The sequence below is a fragment of the Haematobia irritans genome, chromosome 3 (genome assembly GCF_050003625.1).
Source record: "Haematobia irritans isolate KBUSLIRL chromosome 3, ASM5000362v1, whole genome shotgun sequence".
NCBI classification, from domain to species: Eukaryota; Metazoa; Arthropoda; class Insecta; order Diptera; family Muscidae; genus Haematobia; species Haematobia irritans.
This window is the reverse complement of record NC_134399.1, coordinates 186567774-186593125: the sequence shown is the minus strand read 5'-3', so window position 1 is coordinate 186593125 and position 25352 is coordinate 186567774. Positions and strand designations below refer to the sequence as shown.

The window sequence follows — 25352 nt, the reverse complement described above, 5'->3', positions numbered from 1 at the left end:
TTGTCATGATGTCCGATCGAAACCACATGCACATCGTTATTCACATCTACCAAATTAATTTATAAGGCATTTAGAACACAAAACGTGTTTATCTGTAAATTTCTAACGGTACCTTTGTATACATACTCGTTGTTTGCACTACGGCATTTTCTGCGTTATGCAAAGTGCATGTGTTTTTGCTAGAACATTTTGAGAGCCTACTGTTTTAAAATTCTAACAATCACTTTCGCTACATGATTTTTTAAGTCTGTCCATATTTTTGTGAGAGAAGGCTGTTGTTTTCACTTTTTTCAAATACTATCAACAGCCTTCTCTCACAAAAATATGGACAGACTTAAAAAATCATGTAGCGAAAGTGATTGTTAGAATTTTAAAACAGTAGGCTCTCAAATTGTTCTAGCAAAAACACATGCACTTTGCATACCCACCTAATTAAGTTCGAGTTTAGCCGCTAAAATCGTATTTTTTTCACGATTACTTTTCTTTATTACTCCATTTTAAGGAATACAAACTTTGTGAAAATTTGCTTTAGGATATTCCCCATCAAGTTATAATGAAATCTGCAACAAATATATATAATTTTATGACTTTTTTTACTGATTTAGTTTTCACTTTAGTGAAAATTAGCGGCTAAACTCGAACTTAATACTCCCCCTATAATAGGATTTTTAAATTCACATCCAAAACTTAGGATCATACCCTCTTAGGGTGCAAATTTAGTTCAACGCCTGTTGAAATGGTGGACAGGTGTCCTATGACAAGCCTATGGTAAATTTATCGCTTCTGCGCCAATTTTGCACCACTTCCGGATCCAAAAAGAACATGCTCACTACTTTTTTGGTGACACTTTTTTGCTATGTTTATATATGTAACCACTGTCCTTGCAATTACTTAATAGTGTGGGTAGTATTTAGTAGATGGGAGAAATGGTTTAACGTTCTTTCCCGCACATTCTCTTGTTGTGTATTGACACAAATGAAGAGTATGTGAATATTTGTAATATTTTCCTTTGTTTATTGTTTCCATTGAGGTGAGTAAAAGATTAAAGTGTCACGATGACATGTATTTCACATTTTCGTGTAGCGAGATTTATCTTTTTATCTGTGGCCTATCCGTACTGCCGCATTCGTGTATTTCCTATTACATTAACGTTGAATAGAATACACCGTTTGGGAGAGAAAGATTCAAATAAATTTACTTTTATTTTTTTTTTCTGGTAAATTTAGTAGATTTTATGATCTAAATGAATGATTTTATTTATGTCTTAACTACACCCAGAGAAGGAATATGATCACCTGCTGGAGCAAACTTCTTTTTTTGTGAGGGTGAACATGTAATATGTTGGTAACAACCATTTTATTTTCTGGGAGATTATGTTTTTGATCGTGACAACTATTTTATGTTAGCCGGTTTCCATGTTTCTGTTTCAAAAATAGCATTTTGTTTCTTTACACTCAAAAAAAAAAAAACAGTGACTCCACCAGGAAGGACAATTTGGTTTAATTTTAGAAAAATTAGGATAATTTTCGAAAATTTTAAGTGATTTGGACTACAAACGCAGAATTCACGCTGATTTCACAAAATAAGTAGACATTTTTCAACAGATTCAAGAAACTTTATTAAACAAAACTCTTATTTTTCACTAATAAAAGTGAATTTCATAATATAATGGAAAAATTGCAAAAATGTCTCTAGTGCTATACGAAGTTCAAAATGGGCGTATTATTAGTAAAATTTACAAATTCTAAGAAATTCGGAACTATTTTGAGGGAGACACAAATTTATACGGCATGTTTTGGGGTGTGAAATGTTTCTCCTTTATAAGCATTTCAAAACGAGTCGTTTTCCCCATATAAAAAATTAAGTCCAAAACACAAGTTTTCCTCAAAAACACGTCAGTTTCAGAATGTGTACCCACCTAATGTGGAATATACCCCGAATAACATACCCTTTTCAAAATATATGTCAAAATGTTGAAATAGGTTTCATAGAAACAAAGTAATAAACAAAGGCTTTGAAGAATATGGACATGTGCAAATAACTTAAATTATTTTTTCCCTTTACGCTCGCGGTAATTATTTGAATATACGTTGCAAATATGTTAATTTCGAGTAAATGTGAATTTGTAAATTATAAGCGCCGATGTACAATGTGAACCACACCTAAACGCCAAGTTTTTTTTCCGAATTTTATTTGACATTTCTCTATTTCAGACTTACTCAATTTGAACCATGGAGACATCCAACAACGTGTTAAAGTTATCCAGACTTATTATGAAAATGGGCGTTCAAATCAAAAATTTTCGAATTTAGTCATCTTCAATGATGAGGCACATTTTCACCTCAGTGGATTCGTCAATAAACAGAATTGCCGCATTTGGGCGAATGAGAATCTAAGAGTGATTGTCGAAAAACCAATGCACCCACAAAGAGTGACTGTTTGGTGCAGTTTATGGGCTGGCGGCTTTATCGGGCCGTATTTTTTCCAAAATGAGGCCGGTCAGGCAGTTACTGTGAATGGTGTTCGCTATCGTGAGATGATAACGAACTTTTTATGGCCCGAATTGGAAAATATGGATGTGGACGATATGTGGTTTCAGCAGGAGGGTGCAACTTGCCACACAGCTAACGAAACCATGGCTCTTTTGCGCAACAAATTCAATGGCCGTGTTATCTCACGTAATGGCGATGTCAATTGGCCGCCAAGATCATGTGATTTGACACCATTGGACTTTTTTCTTTGGGGATATTTGAAAGAAAAGGTGTACGTCGATAAGCCAGCAACAATTCAAGAGCTAAAGGATGAGATAATTCGGCACATTAACGGCATAGAACCTCCATTAGGCCTCGGCGTCATCGAAAATTTGGACCATCGGATGAAGGTGTGCCACCGAGGTCGCGGCGCCCCATTTGGCCGATATTTTGTTCCATACATAATTGAGTAATACCAATATTTCATAATACAATAAAATTACAATAATTTCCTAAATAGTTTGTGTTTTATTCAAAATCAACATCGACCCTTGAAAATTTAACCACCCTTTAGTTTCCATGGTAACTGTCAAACGAAAACATCACAACTTGATGTGAACGGTGAAATGTTTTGGACAAACTTTTTTTAGTTAATTTAACTAACGTACACAAAAAATTATTAAAGTCAAAAAACTTTCTCAAAACAAACATTCCATGAACTAAATTATAGTTAAATTGGCTTTAGTGAAAAATGGGGTTCACTTTTTTTTATTGTTTTTTTTTTGAGTGTACGTCGACGAACCAGAGCTTAATGTGCAGAGAACGGCAGATATGATAATTAATTCAGCATAACGCAGAGTTTCTGGTGAAGCCGCATTAGTAATACCAGGAACGATCTCAATAGACCTCCTGGCCATTGAACGGAAAAGAAATTCGAGATCAAATAAAAAGGCGCGACAAATTTGCTACCGAGTATCCAACAAGAGGCTAGATATAAACGGCAGGAACGATTGAGGAATGAAACAAAAGGTAAATGTCTTGTGCGAAGATATGGGGTAGTGACATACTACATCACTCATATGCTCTCTGGTCACGATTTTTATGGTATTACTTTGTAACGTATGGGGAAATGCAACTCAGGCAGCTGCATTTACGAAGAGGACGAGATCATGGATGATGCTGAACATACAGAACGGCGTAGAGAATTTGAAGATGAAATTGGCCCCCTAAAATTGTGATTCACAAGATACATATTTCAATAATGACAAAGATTCCCAAAGCCTTTAGTTCATATGGATCTGGCCTGGGTAAATTACATTATTTGTGTCTTATATAGAGAAATCGAATACATCCCAGCAAAAGTTGGGTAAGTACTAGTGATTCTTCCAGTAATACCGGTAATCCAAAACTTACTACTTGTAGTATTACCTGGGATTAAAAAATCATAATTTACCTGTGTAGACCAAAAGTGATTCCTTTCATTAAAACCAGTAATTAAAATCATATCTTGAAGTTCGGGTTCGAATCCTGCAGAGACTCTATTTTTATTTTTTTTATACCCTCCACCATAGGATGGGGGGTATATTGACCTTTGTCATTCCGTTTGTAACACATCTAATACCCCATAAAGTATATATATTCTGAGTCGTGGTGAAATTCTGAGCATGTTCGTTCATCCGTCTGTTGAAATCACGCTAACTTACGAACGAAACAAGCTATCGACTTGAAACTTGGCACAAGTAGTTGTTATTGATGTAGGTCGGATGGTAGTGCAAATACCATATCGGTTCACTTTTACGTATAGCTCCCATATAAACGGACCCTCAGATTTGGCTGAGCAGAAGCATATTTCATCCGATCCGGATGAAATTTGGTACATGGTATTTGTATACGGTCTCTAATAACCATGCAAAAATTGGTCCATATCGGTCCATAATTATTATAGCCCTCATATAAACCGATCCCCAGATTTGGCCTGCGGAGCCTCTAAGAGAAGCAAATTTTATCCGATCCGGCTGAAATTTGGTACAGGGTGCTGGTATATAGCCTCTAACAACCACGCTAAAATTGCTCCACATCGGTCTATAATTATATATAGCCCCCTATAAACCGATCCCCAGATTTGGCTTGCGGAGCCTCTAAGAGAAGCAAATTTTATCCGATCCGGCTGAAATTTGGTACATGATGTTGGTATATGGTCTCTCACAACCATGCTATAATTGCTCCACATCGGTCCATAATTATATATAGCCCCCATATAAACCGTTCTCCAAATTTGACCTCCGGAGCCTCTTGGAGGAGCAAAATTCATCCGATCCGGTTCAATTTTTAGTTAGCATCTGTTTTAGTTTGTTTTAAAAAAATAGTATTTGGAATAAATTTGTAATTAAAAAAATGACCATCATTTTTTTAACTGACTTTAACTGTTAATTATATCAAACAATTTTTAATTAAAAATTTTCAATCATTAACTTAATTAACTTAATGTTTCTATCATGCTTTAAAAGTTAATTGTATCAAATAATTGAAATTTTTTTAATTGGAAATATTTTGGTAATATTTTTTGTGCATACAAAACTTTTTTTCTACTTCAGTTACTTAAACCAATTACTATTTGATTCATCATGAAAATGATAGTATAAATCTCAATTTAAATTGGCCATAAAATATACTTGATTAAAAAATTAATATATTTCATTTACACATTTCAATTAGATTTTTAATTGATTCTATTGCAAAATTCAATGAAGTTTGTAATTAAGAAGGTAACTATTTTTTTTTTAACTTTTTAATTTGATTGTTTTAAATACATTTTTAATTAAAAATTTAAAAATATTCATAATTTATTCGCAGACGTAATCTTCCGAGATTTATTCAAATGTTAGTTGTGTCAATTATTTTTAATTGAAAATTTAAAAATTTCAATCATTGACTTAATTTACTTAATGTTTCTAGTTTGATTAAAAGGTTAATACTATCAATTGATTTTTTAATTGAAAAAGTTCTCAACTGCAATCGACTTTTTAATTGGAAATATGTTGATACTATTTTTTTCTGTGTGTATATAAACGCAACGTCGCTGTCAACAAGGAACTCTCAATTGCCCAGCTGGACCGCTCAAATGAGGCTATTCGGCTAAATATACCCAAGAGAAAAGGCGAAGTCATCTTGCTCCTTGACAACGCCAACCCCTTGTTGACCAAGTCGTCAAAACAGCACTCGAAAACCTCGAATTGCAGGTTATTTTCCGCCAAACCAAATGAAGGGTGTTAGCTTCCATAGGGAAGAGGTTCTTACAACATGGGTGGTTTTTTTTTTGGGAATATAAAATAATTATAATTTTTTTAAAACAAATCTCTGTTAAAAACTACTTATGTTACAACACAGTAATTAAAATAAGTAAGGAAAGTCTAAAGTCGGGCGGGGCCGAATATAAAATACCCTTTTCGACTAAGCAGTGGCGATTTTACAAGGAAAATGTTGGTATTTTGACCATTTTGCCGAATTCAGAAAAACATATATATGGGAGCTATATCTAAATCTGAACCGATTTGAACCAAATTTGGCACGCATAGCTAAAATCCTAATTCTACTCCCTGTGCAGAATTTCAACTAAATCGGAGCAAAAAATTTCTCTCTGTGGTCATATGAGTGTAAATCGGCCTAAAGCTATATACGGGAACTATATCTAAATCTGAACCGATTTCAACCAAATTTGGCACACTTGACTACACTACTAATTGTACTCCTAGTGCAACACTTCAACCAAATTGGGGTAAAACTCCGGCTTCTGGGACCGTATTAGTCCATATCGGGCGAAAGATATATATGGGAACTATATCTAAATCTTAACCGATTTCAATAAAATTTGGCACACTTGACTATAGTACTAATTGTTCTTCTTGTGCAAAATTTTAAGCAAATTAGGATTAAACTCTGGCTTCTGGGGCCATATAAGTCCTTATCGGGCGAAATATATATATATATATATATATATATATATATATATATATATATATATATATATATATATATATATATATATATATATATATATATATATATATATATATATATATATATATATATATATATATATATATATATATATATATATATATATATGGGAGCTATATCTAAATCTGAACCGATTTCTTCCAAAATCAATAGCGTTCTATTCTGAACCAAAACACATACTTGTTCCAAATTTGAAGTCGAGAAATAAAATTTTGACAAAATAAAATTTTGACATTTTCTATAGAAGTAAAATTTGGAAAAAATTTTCTGTAGAAATAAAATTTGGAAAAAAATTTTCTATAGAAATAAAATTTTGACGAAATGTTTATAGAAATAAAATTTTGACAAATTTTTCTGTAGAAATAAAATTTTGACAAAATTTTCTATAGAAATAAAATTTTGACAAAATTTTCTATAGAAATAACATTTTGACAATGTTTTCTATAAAAATAAAATTTTGGTAGATTATTTTTGGCTCGAGTGGCAACCATGATTACGAACCGATATGGACCAATTTTTGTTTGATAGGGGATCGGCTATATATAACTATAGACCGATATGGACCAATTCTGGCATGGTTATTAGCGGCCTTATACTAACACCACGTTGCAAATTTCAACCGGATCGGATGAATTTTGCTCCTCCAAGAGGCTCCGGAGGACATATCTGGGGATCGGTTTGTATTGGGGCTATATATAATTATGGACCAATGTGGACCAATTTTTGCATGATTATTAGAGACCATATACTTACACCATGTACCAAATTTCAGCCGGTTCGTTTGAAATTTGCTTCTCTTAGAGGCTCCGCAAGCCAAATCGGGGGATCGGTTTATATGGGGGCTATATATAATAATTGACCGATGTGGACCAATTTTTGCATAGTTGTTAAACACCATATACTAACACCATGTACCAAATTTCAGCCGGATCAGTTGAAATTTGCTTTTCTTAGAGGCTCCGCAAGCCAAATCGGGGGATCGGTTTATATGGGGGCTATATATAATTATTGACCGATGTGGACCAATTTTTGCATAGTTGTTAGAGACCATATACTAACACCAGGTACCAAATCTCAGCCGGATCGCATGAAATTTGCTTCTCTTTGAGGCTCCCCAAGCCAAATCTGGGGATCGGTTTATATGGGGGCTATATATAATTATGGACCGATGTGGACCTATTTTTGTGTGGTTATTGGATACCATATACCAACATCATGTACCAAATTTCAGAAATATCGGATGAAATTTGCTTCTCGTAGAGGCTCCGCAAACCAAATCTGGGGATCGGTTTATATGGGGGCTATATATAATTATTGACCGATTTGAACCAATTTTTGTATAGTTGTTAGAGACCACATACTTACACCATGTACCAAATTTCAGCCGGATCGGATGAAATTTGCTTTTCTTAGATGCTCCGCAAGCCAAATCTGGGGATCGGTTTATATGGGGGCTATATATAATTATGAACCGATGTGGATCACTTTTTGCATAGTTGTTAGAGACCATATACTAACACCATGTACCAAATTTCAGCCGGACCGGATGAAATTTGCTTCTGTTAGAGGATCCGCAAGCCAAATCTGAGGGTCCGTTTATATGGGGGCTATACGTAAAAGTGGACCGATATGGCCCATTTGCAATACCATCCGACCTACATCAATAAAAACTACTTGTGCTAAGTTTCAAGTCGATAGCTTGTTTCGTTCGGAAGTTAGCGTGATTTCAACAGACGGACGGACGGACATGCTCAGATCGACTCAGAATTTCACCACGACCCAGAATATATATATTTAAGGGGTCGTAGATATTATTTCTATGTGTTACAAACGAAATTACAAAGTTAATATAACCCCCATCCTATGGTGGAGGCTATAAAAATACTGTATACTAAATCTAAAAATATGGGAAAGAAAATTCTAGGAAAAGAATTCAAGAAATTTTCAAGGAAAGGAAAGAAAATTTAAAGAAAAATTCCTTATTTACACGAAAAGATTAAGAAATTTATATTAAACCCTATATTGGCAACTGTATAAATCTATTACCCATACATGAAATCACAATCCTTTACCCTTAACAGAAGACTGCTATCGTCAAAGTTAAACAAACATATATTCACTCGCAACAATCAAACATCCATCCATCCCTATATCAAGGAAGCTTTGCAGCATTTTACCAATTTCTATCAACATGTTGACTCAACACAAACCAAGCAACATCGACCACTTGCAGTCGTATGAATGTTGAGATTTTGTACCGCTAGCGAAGTTTACCATTCGTATTTCGACGAGATTCTATGATTTGTCCCGAGGATTTTCAGGACTATTGAGTTACTGTTAATAAACGAAACAATTTAGTTGTCGTGCGACCACTTAACGTGACGTTAATGTTACTCGTCTGGTGTAGCGAATAGCAAAAAAACCGAATAGTGTGTCCACTACTAAAAAAATTTAAAAAGTTGTAAAAGAAAAAAAGGAATAATAAATATAAATTAATAAAAATATAATAATAAAGATTAATGATGTGAAAAAGTGAATTAAAATAATATTTATCAAAAAAATCTACATACGTATATTAAAACGGAACAGTGCTAGTTTTACCACAAAAAAAAGCTTGCTATATGCAATAACAAAGAAAATGCATTAATTTATTTTATTTGAAATCAAAAAAACAACTACGATATTATCTCCGGTTTTAATCTGGCTTTAGTCAATGTGTGAAAAATTTACAAGAAATAGTTGTGAATTATTTTTTATTGGTGGTGGGGTTTAGTCATGCAGTTTAAGCGTCGGAACAAAAGCACCTGCATTAAGAAGAAACAAGTGAATTTTAATACAATTTCCGTTTCCGTTTGAACAACTTCCGTTTTGGCCGTTTTTGCATCGTTAATAGTTCACAATCATTACTGTGTGTATTTTTCCGTTATATGTGCATTTGACATACACACACACTCATACACGCAAAACCATCCAAGAGACACACTGATATACGTGGACACGCATATCCACCACATAAATAGTGTTTCCTGTTGTTGTTCGAGCTGTTATTTATGTTCCTTTGTAAGTGTTTACATTTGCCGTACCCATACCATGCAATTTCTATCCATTTTCCAGCTCTATTATAAACTTGACCAATGGATTTGTATGCGAGTGTATATATGTGTGTGTGTGAGAGAGAGTTTGTGTAACTTTCAACCGCTAACAAGCAGGGACATACGGACTGTCAAAACCACCACTACCATGACCACAGCCATTGCATTTGCCCGCACTACCACTACCATCAACACCACTATAGCCACAAATACCATAGCCATTAAAACATTACAAAACTATTGTCATCGTAAAATGGTTTATATCCTCTTTATCATTTCCTTTGAGTTCGAATGGGTACGAGTCGCATTAGTAGTAGTAGTTTGGTCGTACTCTGTAGTAATAGTAGCATATTGATAGTAGAGAGTGGCAACAACGTGTTATTTTTACGAGTTAAACATGCTGTAAACACCGGAAGTCCTCCAGCCCTTAACCAACCAAACACATACACACATACATATACCTTCTCGCTTATGTATACCTTCCGGCATGAATAGAGCCACTGAAAGTGCATATGTTGATGCTAGCCAATGGTCGTTGCTTATGACTCTATTATTCAATGCATTAATGGCCATTTTGCAACCATTTTAATGTCTGTCTTCCCTTTACTCCTTTATGAAAGTAAACTTGGAAAATCGAATTGAAAAGGAAATGTTGATATTCAATAAAGTTCAAATCCATGGTCTTCCCTTTAACTAGGTCAATTGTTAATCATTCCTATTTATTAGGGAACTTTGGAAAATCTAAATAAGCATTAGGGGGATTTAGGGACTGACATGATCATAGTTTAAAATTGTCCCCCTTTTTGTATGGCACCCTAAACTAAACTCTTCTTGCTACTATAACTTTCGAGAAATTTCTTTTTTTTTAATTGTTGAACAGCACCAAAAAATAAAAATTTGATTTAGAAAATTTTAACTAAAATATTTTACAAATTGTAACGTCATAAAAGGGGGCAACCGTAATGCAATCAGTGCTATCGTTGTGGCACTTTAGAAACAAATTTTCCTCTTTTTTAAGCAGTTATAGTTAGGTGAGGTTATAGAGGATGGCACCAAATCCAAAGAAAAGTGAATTGGTTTCCACTAAAAGTGGGTCCGGAAGTGGTGAAAAATTGGCGCAGAAGCGATGATATGACATGGGCTTGTCATAGGACGGATGTTCACCATTTCAACAGTCGTTGCACTGATTTTGCATCACTTCTTAAGGTGTGATGCGAATCCAGTGATTTGGATGTGAATAAAGAAATTTTGTGATATTTTGACGAATAAATAATTTTTAAAATTTTTTTATAATTTTTAATGCATTATAACGCTTGTATGGAACGTTTGACATCAAATATTTTCAAAAATTCGCAATTTTTCTAGAAAGGATTTAGAACTTTTTTTCGGTAAAATTTAAATAATTTGCACTATTTTATAAATTTTTAATCTGTTTTTAACCCATTTGAAACAATAAAATTTTAAATTTCCCATTAAAAATATGAAAAAAAACGAATTATAAACAAATTTACTCAAATCAACTTGCTGTGCAGTTAAAATAAAGAACATCTTTGGGAGGAAATTTTTGGAAGTGCTTTTAAAGTTGTGCCTTAACCCTTTCACTACCGATGTCCACTTAGAAGGACATTCGAAGAATCCATCAAATTCTATTTTCGAACTTAGTTTCGATTTATTTCACGATGTTATTTTAAAGTATAGGCTTTAATCTAAATAAGCTAAAATATTTTCTGTATTTGAGAGCACTAAAATACATTTTTATAAACTTCTTTAACATTAAATGAAAAATATTAAAAATTTGAGACAATTTTTTCTACTGTATGTCTCTAGTAAATGGACGTTTATACCAAAACTATAGCTGATACCTTTTTCGGGATCTTTTTTGTATTTTTTCTCACACTTTGAAAGGTATTATAGGCCAAATAGCGCTTCTTTTGGTAAGGCTACTTGGTTACAATTCAATAATCAAGTTTTCAGAACAAGCTCATATAGCTCTTGAAGTACCAACCAAAAAAAGCGTCGCCAAAAAAGTAATGAAAATGTTCTTTTTGGATCCGGAAGTAGTGCAAAATTGACGCAGAAGCGTTGAATTTAACATGGGATTGTCATAGGACGGAATTCCTCTATTTCAACAGCCGTTGCACTGAATTCGCAACGGCTGTTGCAAATTCAGTGCAACGGCTTTAGGTGTGATCCGAATTCAATGTTTTGGATGTAAATTAAAAAATTCTGTGATATTTTGTCAAATAAATAATTTTTATAATTTTTTATAATTTTTAATCAATTCTAAAGCTTGTCTGAAACGTTTAACGTCAAACATTTTCAAAAATTCACAATTTTTTCAAATTGGATTTAGCATTTTTTTCGACAAAATTTTATGAATTCTTAGTCTGTTTTTAACCTATTTGAAGCAAAAAAGTTAAAATTACCCATTAAAAGTATGAAAAAAAAACAAGTTATAAAAAATTGAATTAAAATTAAATTAAAAGTGAAAGGGTTAAGAAGAACTTCCAAATTTTTTGCTGGGATTTTGGTCCTTTGTGATTCCTAATAGTTGTGTCTTTCCTCTTCCATTATTCCTTCGGCAGGATCAATTTTTTGCACATTTGCGTTTTCAAGCGGGTTTCTAGGTCTTCCATCCAGAAGCCTTAACAAAGGCCAGCATATCCTTTCCAGATTACAGTCCCGTACATCAGTAATATCCTGAAAGAAAAAGTAACTCAATATTTTATTTCTTCTAAATGATAATGGGGGACACTGGCACAGAGAGTGGTAAGAGTCTTCCGTATCCTCCGGGTCCAGGCACCATCTACAAATATCATCAGTCATTAAGCCAATACTCACGATGTGCTTCCCAAGTGTACACAAAAAAAATCTAATTCAATCACGAAATTAATTGATCCAATTAATTTTTTAATTGAAATGTCTTCAATCACAGAAATGATAGTATCAATTAAAAAATTTATTGAAAGTCAATTAAAAAATTAATTGAAAGTTAATTAAAAAATTAATTGAAAGTCAATTAAAAATTAATTGATAATATTAATTTTTGTGATTGATTTTTGTTTCAATTAAAAAATCAATTAAATTTTTAATTGAATATTTTTTTTAACTCCATTAAAATTTAATTGGAAAAATTTTCGTGATTTTTTTCTGTGTGTGTCCTGTTATGATGCCTATTTTCGGTCTCAACTCCTGTGATACTTGTGTTCCACTAAATGTGATATATTTTACTATTTTGTGCCACTTTTTTGTCATACTGCGCCACTTTTTAATTATACTCCTTTATGCCATAATATATTTTATACATTTCAATCGCAAATGCCGAGTAGATTTCCCGAATAGAATATTATATTTGTGAGCAATCTTTCTTTTTCTACCATAATATTATTAGCGTACACATATTATTGACGCCTAAAAGTATGCAGGGAAATTTTTCTATAGCAGATAATCCGGGTTAATTTGCTGAATATTAAATTGTACAGATTTTAAACTAAATTGTCATAAAATTAATATTAGTCTAATTAAGGAAATTTATTTCACTACAATATATGTAATAAACTGATATAAATGCGTGTAATTGTTGAATTTTATTTATGAAAAATCGTGCCACTTTTTTAAATTAGTGTGCCACCTTTCAAAGCTTGTGACACTCTCTAGAAATGTTCTAGAAATTTTCTAGAAGTTCTCAACGGTAACGTTGAGTCCAATGTTTAGCATGCCCGCGTTGCATACAAAGCATCATGGGTTCAGTCCCAGTTTCGACCAAAACCCCAAAAAGATTTTCACGGTGGATTTTCTCTATCACGACAGAACTATCATAATATACATGAAAAGCTCTCCTTACCTTACCCAATACAAATAATTTATAACTTTCTTGTCAAATTTAATAAAAATTATTAAAAGTAATACACTTTTTCTATTATTAAAAAAAAATCATATTAAGGAAAATTAAAATTTTATAATGTCTTAAGCGCTATACAAAGTTGAAGACAGATATAATTTACGTACGAGTAGAGTTGTCCGCTTGTATATTAGTGCTAAAATTAACTTACCTTTATTAAAAAAAAATTTATTCGGTTTCAATTTTTATTAAAGAAATTTTCCCGATCCTAATGAAATTTTCTTTATACCAAGTATATCTCCAAAATTTTTTGAACTAAACATTTGCATAATTTTCATCGAACATACAAAAACAATTCAATGTTAACTAAAACAAAAGTTTTGTCAAAATTTTATTTCTATAGCAATTTTTGTCAAAATTGTATTTCTATAGTAAATTTTGTTAAATTGTTGTCAAAGTTTTATTCCTATATAAAGTTTTGTCAACATTTTAGTTCTATAAATTTTTTTGTCATAATTGTAGTTCTATAGAAAATTTTGTCAAAATTTCATTTCTATTGAAATTTTTTCAAAATTTTATTTCTATAGAAAATTTTGTATTTCTATTGAAAATTTTTTCAAAATTTTATTTCTATAGAAAATTTTGTCAAAATTTTATTTATATAGAATATTTTGTCAAAATTTTATTTCTATAGAAAATTTTGTCAAAATTTTATTTCTATAGAAAATTTTGCCAAAATTTTATTTCTATAAAAAATTTTGCCAAAATTTTAGTTCTATAGAAAATTTTGTTAAAATTATAGTTCTATAGACCATTTTTTTCAGAATTTTATTTCTATAGAAAATTTTGCCAACATTTTTTTATTTTTATTTCTATACAAAATTTTGTCAAAATTTTATTTTTATAGAAAATTTTGTCAAAATTTTATTTCTATAAAAAATTTTGTCAAAATTTTATTTCTATAGAAAATTTTGCCAAATTTTATTTCTATAGAAAATTTTGTCAAAATTGTAGTTCTATAGAAAATTTTGTTAAAATTGCAGTTCTATAGAACATTTTTTCAGAATTTTATTTCTATAGAAAATTTTGTCAAAATTTTATTTCTAAAGAAAATGTTGTTTTATTTCTATAGAAAATTTTTTTTCTATAGAAAATTTATCAAACTTTTATTTCTATAAAAAATTTTGTCAAATTTTATATCTAAAGAAAGTTTTATCAAAAATTTATTTCTATAGATAATTTTGTCAAAATTTTATTTCTTTATTTTGGCAAAATTATATTTATACAAAATTTTTGTCAGAATTTTATTTTTATAGGAAAGTTTTGTCAGAATTTTGTTTCTATAGAAGATTTTGTCAAAATTTTATTTCTATAGATAATTTTGTCAAAATCTTATTTCTGTACAAATTTTGTCAAAATTTTATTTCTATAGAAATTTTTTTAAAAATGTTAGTTCTATAGAAAATTTTTTAAAAATGTTAGTTCTATAGAACATTTTTTCAAAATTGTATGTGTATAGAAAATTTTGTCAACGTTTTATTTCTATAAAAATTTTTGTCAAAATTTTATTTCTATAGGGAATTTGGTCAAAATTTTATTTCTATAAAAATTTTTGTCAAAATTTTATTTCTATGGAAAATTTTGTCAGAATTTTATTTCTATAGAAAATTTTGTCAAAATTTTATTTCTATCGAAAATTTTGTTAAAAATATATTTCTATAGAATTTTTTTTCAAAATTTTATTTTTATAGAAATTTTTGTCAAAATTGTATTTCTATAGAAAATATTGTTAAAATTTTATTTCTATAGAAAATTTTGTCAAAATGTTATTTATATAGAAAATTTTTTCAAAAGTTTATTTCACGTATTTTTGAGTGTTGTTGACCTATTTTATGTTTATTATTCTGATTATTAGTCAGAACGAACAGCGGCACACGAACTCACATACAAAATCCCAGAAGATGGTTAGTGGCACTAACCGAAATATTGGAAATAAATATTAAAACAAATCAATAATCGATTGTTTCAAGCCGAACAAAATTAATAATCAAAATTTTGTTTCTATAGACAATTTTTCAAAAATTTTACTTCTGTAGGATATTTATGTTTATAGAAAAAATTTTCAGGATTTTACTTCTATAGAAAATTTTGCCAAAATTTTATTTCTATAGAAAATTTTGTCAAAATTTTATTTCTATAGCAATTTTTTTCAAAATTTTATTTCTATAGAAAATTTTGTGAAAAATTTCTTTCTATAGAAAATTTTGTCAAAATTATATTTCTATAGAAAATTTTGTCAAATTGTATTTCTATAGAAAATTTTGTCAAGATTGTATTTCTATAGAAAATTTTGTCAATATTTTAGTTCTATAGAAAATTTTGAAAAGATTTTTTCAAAATTTCATTTCAATAGAAATTTTTATTTCTATAGAAAACTTTGTCAAAATTTTGTTTCTATAGAAAATTTTTTCAAAATTTTATTTTTATAGAATTTTGTTTTTTTAGTTTATTTCTGTAGAAATGTTTGTCAAAATTTTATTTCCATAGAAAATTTTGTCAAGTTTTTATTTCTATAAAAATTTTGAACAAATTTTTATATCTTTAAAATTTTTATTAAAATTTTATTTCTATAGGAAATCTTGTCAAAATTTAGCATAACTGTCTATTTCAGGAATTTGGATTTCCAATTTGAGGCAAATTGGATTTTATGCTCATGTAAACAAATCGGTTTATATGGGAGCAGTATTAAAACCTAGGTCAAAATATTCCATCTATGAATTTAACCTGGGTGCAGGAATAACACGAACAGTGCAAAAATTTCAGATCAATAGCTCTATTATTGTAGCCGTTATAATAATAGTGGGTATAAAAATAAGTAAGAATGAGCAGTCGAAAATAATATTGTACCTACAATGGCAGTAAACAGATTTCTAATTTAATCGATGTACTTTTGAAGCCAGCCCATCTGCTAGTCTAGCATTCTAGGAAACATAAAATGATCTCCGTAATTGGAGATTTAATTTACAGTCATACCGTACATTGATCAAATGAATAACGCAATGGGAACCAATTTGCGTAAAAACTTGTTTTCTTACAAAAATTTGAAGTGCTTTAAAAAATTTAGTTTAGCCGGAGTAGAGCAAACTTTTTAGTTTTTAAATCATATTCGAAATACTGAAATATAAACAAATCTTCATTGATTGCGCAGATGATGCTTAAAACGAGTGCTTCCAGTCCGGATGATAAGCCCATGTTAACTTCATTGCTTCTGATTCGATTTTTAGGCTCTTTTTGCTATTTCTTCCGATTTCACACCACTAAATATTCGTATAGATCTCATCACTTTCTCATTCGGTACATCCCAATGTACCGAAAGTATCTCTGAAATTGCTTTCGTATTTCACAGATATGATGCCACAAAGAACAAGTAGGAACTTTACCTATCTTAGCACGAATAGTAGTCTTCATTGCTCAGCGTATTTGTTTGAGTGTGTGTGAGAGCATTCAAAGGATCCTTTAACATTCATTGTTACTCACACACACACACAGAATAGCTTCTTTGTGTTTTTGTACGTATAATGTTATTTTAACGTTTATTCTTTTATCATCTTTGTTGTTTCAACTTTTCATAGACTTTCCCACTATTCCCAGACTGCTTCTGTTGCTTCGCTGTTGCATTTTACCCATGAAGTGAAGTTGCACGTGAAGCTGAGCACCTTTCATATTATATTGTACAAGGAGTATAATTTTGAAATGGAAAACCTTTTTCATTCTCTTTTAAAGATACTTGTATTCAGCTTTTATTTCGTATCATCTTCAACGTTTAAAAAAAGCATTAAAGGAAAACACACAGAAATGTTTCTTAAAATTGTAGTGAAACAAAAAGCAACTATGTATTATGGTTGCTATGTATTGCAATAGACTTCAGGTTGCTATCAGTTTTAAATCGCTTTCGAGAAAAAAATAGGAAGTTGTTCTACAGGCACAACTTTAAAAGCACTTTCAAAAATGTCCTCCCAAAGATGTTCTTTATTTTAACTACACAGGAAGTTCTTTTTATCAAATTTTGTATGACTTGTTTTTTTTTTCATATTTTTATTGAGTGCAACGGCTGTTGAAATCGTATGCATCCGTCCTACGACAAGCTCATGTTAAATCCATTGCTTCTGCGCAAATTTTGTACCACTTCCGGAACAAAAAAGAATATTTTCACTACATTTTTGGCGACGCTTTTTTGCTGGATCTGAATGATTTATTCCGGTGGTAGTATATTTTCTTGTTTACAAGCTTACAAAAGCATTGTGAATTATTGCATTCTGAAATAAAGTTATTCTTGATGGAATTCAAGCATGATAGTGATAGATAGATTTGAATGAAAACCCATAAGTGGCTATAGTTCGTGCCCTCCAGGATTTAAAGTAAAATCATATTTTTATACCCTCCACCATAGGATGGGGGTATATTAACTTTGTCATTCCGTTTGTAACACATCGAAATATTTCTCTAAGACCCCATAAAGTATATATATTCTGGGTGATATATTCGTGGTGAAATTCTGAGTCGATCTAAGCATGTCCGTCCGTCCGTCCGCCTGTTGAAATCACGCTAACTTCCGAACGATGTAGGTCGGATGGTATTGCAAATGGGTCACACCGGACCACTTTACGTATAGCCCCCATACAAACCGACGCTCAGATTTGGCTTGCGGAGCATCTTGGAGGAGCAAAATTCATCCGATCCGGTTGAAATTTGGTACATAGTGTTAGTATATGGTCTCTAACAATCATCTAAAAATTGTCCATATATATATGAAGCCCCCATATAAACCGATCCCCAGATTTGACCTCCGGAGCCTCATGGATAAGCAAAATTCATTCGATTCGGTTGAAATTTGGTACGTGGTGTTAGTATATGGTCTCTAAAACCCATGCAGGAATTGGTCCATATCGGTCCATAATTATATGTAGCCCCCATTTAAACCTATTCCCAGATTTGACCTCCGGAGCTCTTGCATGAGCAAAATTCATCCGATCCGGTTGAAATTTGGTACGTGGTGAAATTTGGTACATTGCGCTAATATATAGCCGATCCCCAAAAATAATCTACCAAAATTTTATTTCTATAAACAAATTTATTAAAATGATATTGCTATACAAAATTTTGTCAACATTTTGTTTTTATAGAAAATTTTGTTAAAATTATTATTATTATACAAAATTATTACTATACAAAATTTTGTCAAGATTTTATTTCTATATAAATTTTTGTCAAAATTTAGTGCTATAGAAATGTTTGTCAAAATTTTATTTCTATAGAAAATTTTGTAAAAATGTTTGTAGAAAATTATGTCAAACTGAATTATATACGTATTTAATCGGCCTTTTTATACCCTCCACCATAGGATGGGGGTATATTAACTTTGTCATTCCGTTTGTAACACATCGAAATATTGCTCTAAGACCCCATAAAGTATATATATTCTGGGTCGTGGTGAAATTCTGAGTCGATCTGAGTATGTCCGTCCGTCCGTCCGTCCGTCTGTTGAAATCACGCTAACTTCCGAACCAAACAAGCTATCGACTTGAAGCTTGGCACAAATAGTTGTTATTGATGTAGGTCGAACGGTATTGCAAATGGGCCATATCGGTCCACTTTTTACGTATAGCCCCCATATAAACGGACCCCCAAATTTGGCTTGCGATTGCTCTAAACAAGCACATTTCATCCGAACAGGCTGAAATTTGGTACATGGTGTTAGTATATGGTCTCCAATAACCATGCAAAAATTGGTCCATATCGGTCCACTTTTACGTATAGCCCCCATATAAACGGACCCCCAAATTTGGCTTGCGATTGCTCTAACAGAAGCAAATTTCATCCGATCCGGCTGAAATTTGGTACATGGTGTTAGTATATGGTCTCTAACAACCATGCAAAAATTGGTCCACATCGGTTCATAATTATATATAGCCCCCATATAAACCGATCCCCAGATTTGGCTTGCGGAGCATCAAAGAGAAGCAAATTTCAACCGATATGGCTGACATTTGGTACACGGTATTAGTATATGGTCTCTAACAACCATACAAAAATTGGTCCATATCGGTCCATAATTATATATAGCCCCCATATAAACCGATCCCCAGATTTGAACTCCAGAGCGTCTTAGAGGAGCAAAATTCATCCGATCCGGTTGAAATTTGGTACGTGGTGTTAATATATGGCCGCCAATAAGCATGCCAAAATTGGTCCATATCGGTCTATAGTTATATATAGCCGATCCCCAATCACACAAAAATTGGTCCATATCGGTTCATAATTATGCTTGCCACTCGAGAAAAATAATCTAGCAAAATTTTATTTCTATAGAAAATGTTGTCAAAATTTTATTTCTATAGAAAATTTTGTCGAAATTTTATTCCTATAGAAAATTTTGTCAATTTTTATTTCTATAGAAAATTTTATTTCTATATAAAATGCTGTCAAAATTTTAATTCTATAGAGAATGTTGTAAAAATTTTAAATCTTTTGAAAAATTTGTAAAAATTTTATTTCTATAGAAAATTTTGTCAAAATGATATTTCTATAGAAAATTTTGTTAAAATCGTATTTCTAGAGAAAATTTTGTCCAAATTTTACTTCTATAGAAAATGTTGTCAAAATTTTATTTTGTCAAAATTTTATTTCTATAGAAAATTTTGTCAAACTTAATTATATACGTATTTAATCGGCCATTTTAAATTTAATATATACCACGTGTGGACTACGTGGTATATATTACGGTATTAGGAAGTTTTAAGATAACTTGTCATCGGCAAAAGTTACCGCAACCCAAGTAATTCGATTGTGGATGACAGTCTTCAGTAGAAGTTTCTACGCAATCCATGGTGGAGTTTACATAAGCTTCGGCCTGGCCGAACTTACGGCCGTATATACTTGTTTATTTTTGTTTAATATATACCCCGTATGGACTAACTTACAATTGAGAAGACGGTGTTGAGAAGTTTTAAGATACCTTGCCATCGGCAAGTGTTACCACAACCCAAGTAATTCGATTGTGGATGGCAGTTTTTAGTACAAGTTTCTATGCAGTCCATGGTGGAAGGTACATAAGATTCGGCCTGGCCGAACTTACGGCATACTTGTTGTTTCTAATACGACACATAGACGATAAAACCTTTGCTCGTTGCCGTGATACTGGCGGTGTTGCCTTGCGTCAAAAAAGTTGACGAGAAAATGGCTGCAACCCCGAAGAATGAAGGCCAGATTTTATTGAAATCCACGCCTAATGCGCTTTACAGACTATCAATTATTCCGGACGTCAGTGCTCGTGTGGAAATATCCCATATATTGTGCACATTATAAGTTAAGTCCGAAGGCATAATCGATACTGCTGCATGTTTATGGGATCGATAACACATTTACCGATTATTTAGTCATCATCCGACACACTGTAAGATTCTTCACAAACACCGACATTCCGTCCGGAATAACTGATAGTCTGTAAAGCGCATAAGTGGTAGGTTAGGTTAGGTTATAGAGGATGAAACCAGCCCGTAGCAAACGGGCTGGTTCCCACTTTCAGGCTCACTATATTTCAGAATCACTTATACTATTCAGTCATTTGTGATACCACAGTGGTGAACTTCTCTCTTATCATGAGTGCAGCCCAATCAATGACAAGGGACCTTACTCTTAACATAGAGCGAAGTCCGAACGGCATTCTACATTGCGGTGAAACCACTTTGAAACACTCAGAAAGAACATTATTTTTTATACCCTCCATCATAGGATGGGGGTATATTAACTTTGTCATTCCGTTTGTAACACATCGAAATATTGCTCTAAGACCCCATAAAGTATATATATTCTGGGTCGTGGTGAAATTCTGAGTCGATCTAAGCATGTCCGTCCGTCCGTCTGTTGAAATCACGCTAACTTCCGAACGAAACAAGCTATCGACTTGAAACTTGGCACAAGTAGTTGTTATTGATGTAGGTCGGATGGTATTGAAAATGGGCCATATCGGTCCACTTTTACGTATAGCCCCCATATAAAGGGACCCTCAGATTTGGCTTGTAGAGCCTCTAACAGAAGCATATTTCATCCGATCCGGCTGAAATTTGGTACATGGTGTTGGTATATGGTCTCTAACAACCATGCAAAAATTGGTCCATATCGGTCCACTTTTACGTATAGCCCCCATATAAACGGACCCCCAAATTTGGCTTGCGATTGCTCTAACAGAAGCAAATTTCATCCGATTCGGCTGAAATTTGGTACATGCTGTTAGTATATGGTCTCTACCAACCATGCAAAAATTGGTCCACATCGGTCCATAATTATATGTAGCCCCCATATAAACCGATCCGCAGATTTGGCTTGCGGAGCCTAAAAGAGAAGCAAATTTCATCCGATCCGGCTGAAATTTGGTACATGATGTTGGTATATGGTCTCTAACAACCATGAAAAAATTGGTCCATATCGGTCCATAATTATATATAGCCCCCATATAAACCGATCCCCAGATTTAGCTTGTGGAGCCTCTAAGAGAAGCATATTTCATCCGATCCGGCTGAAATTTGGTACATGGTGTTGGTATATGGTCTCTAACAACCGTGCAAAAATTGGTCCACATCGGTCCATAATTATATATAGCCCCCATATAAACCGATCCCCAGATTTGGCTTGCGGAGCCTAAAAGAGAAGCAAATTTCATCCGATCCGGCTGAAATTTGGTACATGATGTTGGTATATGGTCTTTAACAACCATGCAAAAATTGGTTGTCAAAAGTTTATTTCTATAGAAAATTTTGTTAAAATTTTATTTCTGTAGAAATTTTTGTCAAAATTTTCTTTCTATGGAAAATTTTGTCATACAATTTAGAAGATGGTGTTAGGAGGTTTTAAGATGCCTTGCCATCGGCAAGCGTTACCGCAACTTAAGTAATTCGATTGTGGATGGCAGTGTTTAGAAGAAGTTTCTACGCAATCCATGATAAGCTTCGGCCTGGCCGAACTTACGGCCGTATATACTTGTTTTTGACTAAGGCCATCTTATCTTTAACTGGTGTGAAAAATTCTTTAAAATTAATGATATTGTCTTTAATTGCACATAAAGAAAAATATAGAAAAAATTATTAATTTCAAAATTGCTTCCTAGAATAAAGTTTGCAAAACATTAATATTTAAGAAAATTCTGTCTTAAAAGTATCCTTACTTAAATCCTTCATTTTTGTGGCTCGGAATCAATACGAAAATTATTAGTGTAAAGACAAATGCTTTGGAACCGGTCATGCTTTTTTTAGTGTGGCCAAATCGTGTGATATTTATAGAACTCGTAGGCTTAACTTAACCCTAACCGATTCTATGGAAACTGTGCAATTGCGGTTTGTAGGTTATGACTGCAATAAAGGGTGATACGGTCAAAATTTGGTCAAGGGAAAACGCGTGTAAATCGGTTAAATCGTTTATTTAAAAAATCAAATTAAATTTCTTTTTCAAGTTCAATTGGTATAAAATTCAGGAAAAATATTCAGTTAGGCTTTCGCTATTCCAAATCCGAATTGCCGGGCCTCACGCTTGACACCTGCCATCAGATTTTGTACAGCCACCTTGTCCACCTTCTTCGCCGCAGAACGCCAGATTGCCTTGAACTGCTGCTCGTCCTTAGCAGTTTTTTGGTTTTCCTTAGGTTCCGCTTGACAATAGCCCAGTATTTCTCAATTGGGCGGAGCTCTGGCGTGTTGGATGGGTTCTTGTCCTTGGGAACCACCTGCACGTTGTTGGCGGCGTACCACTCCATGGCCTTTTTACCGTAATGGCAAGATGCCAAATCCGGCCAAAACAGTACGGAACAACCGTGTTTCTTCAGGAAAGGCAGCAGACGTTTATTCAAACACTCTTTCACGTAAATTTCTTGGTTGACAGTCCCGGAAGCTATGAAAATGCTGCTTTTCAAGTCACAGGTACAGATGGCTTGCCAAACCAGATATTTCTTTGCGAACTTTGACAGTTTTATGTGCATGAAAATATCTGCTACCTTTCCCCTTCCTTTTGCCGTATAAAATTCCTGTCCCGGAAGCTGCTTGTAGTCGGCTTTGACGTAGGTTTCGTCGTCCATTACCACGCAGTCAAACTTCGTCAGCATCGTCGTGTACAGCCTCCGGATCGCGCTTTGGCCGTCGTATTTTGTTTATCATCGCGATTTGGAGTCACTACCTTCTTGTAAGTCGATAGTCCGGCTCGTTTTTTGGCTCGATGCACGGTTGTAGACGATACATCCAGCTTATATGCGGCATCTCGGAGAGAGAGGTTAGGGTTTCGCTTGAAACTACCGGCAACTCTCTTTGCCGTCTCAGCGGCTTCCGGTTTTCGATTTCCCCCGATCCAGACTTCCTGGCTGTCGACAAACGTTCCCCAAACACTTTAACTACATTTGTAACGGTTGATTTGGTAACTTTTAACGATTTTGCCAGCTTTGCGTGCGAGTAGCTCGGATTTTCGCGATGCGCGAGCAAAATTTTGATACGCTGCTCTTCTTGCTTGGACGGTATTTTGACAACCGAAGAGTGAATTCCAAAATCAAAATAGGAGCAACATTCTACACACACACACACCTTCAAAATGAGGGGTGTTCAGGTTTTTTAAATGCAAAATTGAAGGAAATACGTCAAGTTTATATTGACCAAATTTTGACCGTATCACCCTTTAGGAGGTTTCTGGATTTTATACAAAAAAACTGTGTTGAAATTACTACTTCATTTTGATAGCGCACAAGAGGAAAAACATTTACAATTTTTTTTTTTAACTTAACATTTGCTCCATTATATCTTTGAAGTCTGAATTTTTCTTCTATTCTATTATAGATTTTTTTCTTCTTTCCAAAAATCACATCTGTGATAGGATTTTCTTAAAACCAGATATGGTCTTCTCTTTATAACTTTACGAAATGTCATTTGCTTACGGACAATGACTGCTATAACCCCAAATATTAATAACTCAAATAAGAAATTTAAAATTTTATGAAGTGCAAAGAAAGTAAAATCGTTGACCTCACTCATTATGTTAAGGTAATAAAGGAGATAAGAACAGAAACAAAAACCAGACGGGACATTAATGTTTGAGAGATGTAAGAGACACGACAAGTGGAAGAACATTTAATAGATTTTTGCTATGTTTATCTTTTAAATATATCCCCAGACTGACACTTTGCCCTCGAGTAATTAATAATTTTTCTTACATTTTCCCATTTACCTTTTTCTTCTTTTGTCTTTTCAGATCACTAAAAAATAAGAATAAAACAAATACAAATTAAGTATAGAAAAGAAAGAGAAAAACTTGCAGTTTTTTTACCAACCTATAACGTGAACTATAAATTATTTTCTTGTAAAGGACACCAGCAGTTTTTGAAAGAGGAACAAAACTTGCATTGTGGAAATATAAAACAGCAGGTAATTAAATTATCTTTCTAAATTTATAGACTTACAATAGATGGATGTGTCCTCTTTTTCTCTCTTATTTGATAAGACACACACACACACATGAATAAATACGATGGTCGTTTGAATTCATTGCCCATATTAAAATCAATCATTCGTCTACAGCATATGGATAATGAAATTTATTACTAAAGACATTAATTAATCTTAAAATTGTACGCATAACATGACCAGAATAATGATGGTTAGCCTGTAACCGAACAATTGATTAACAACGTAAATGGAATATAATCGTCGTTCTGACAGATTAACCTACTGCCCATAGCCTATAATCGACCCATTGACCTATGAAACCAGTCACATGTGTTTAATTATTTAATTAATTGCACAGACCAGCTGCTGTTGCTTGTTTTACAGTTTAATATTGGAGTAGTTATTTATAAACTACTGAACTGTGGTGCCGATTGAAATTTAATTATAAATAAATTTG

The 25352-nt window shown here is 32.7% G+C and overlaps 1 protein-coding gene across 1 annotated transcript in view; it reads left to right on the top strand.

The window, feature by feature from the left end:
• The window catches only part of LOC142231348 (uncharacterized), a 34007-nt gene extending 25278 nt beyond the window's left edge, over positions 1–8729 (top strand). Inside the window, exon 4 of the mRNA XM_075301961.1 lies at positions 8570–8729. Within this exon, the coding sequence (XP_075158076.1) occupies positions 8570–8729 (160 nt within the window). The remainder of the gene's footprint in view (positions 1–8569) is intronic.
• Positions 8730–25352: the final 16623 nt, after the last annotated feature.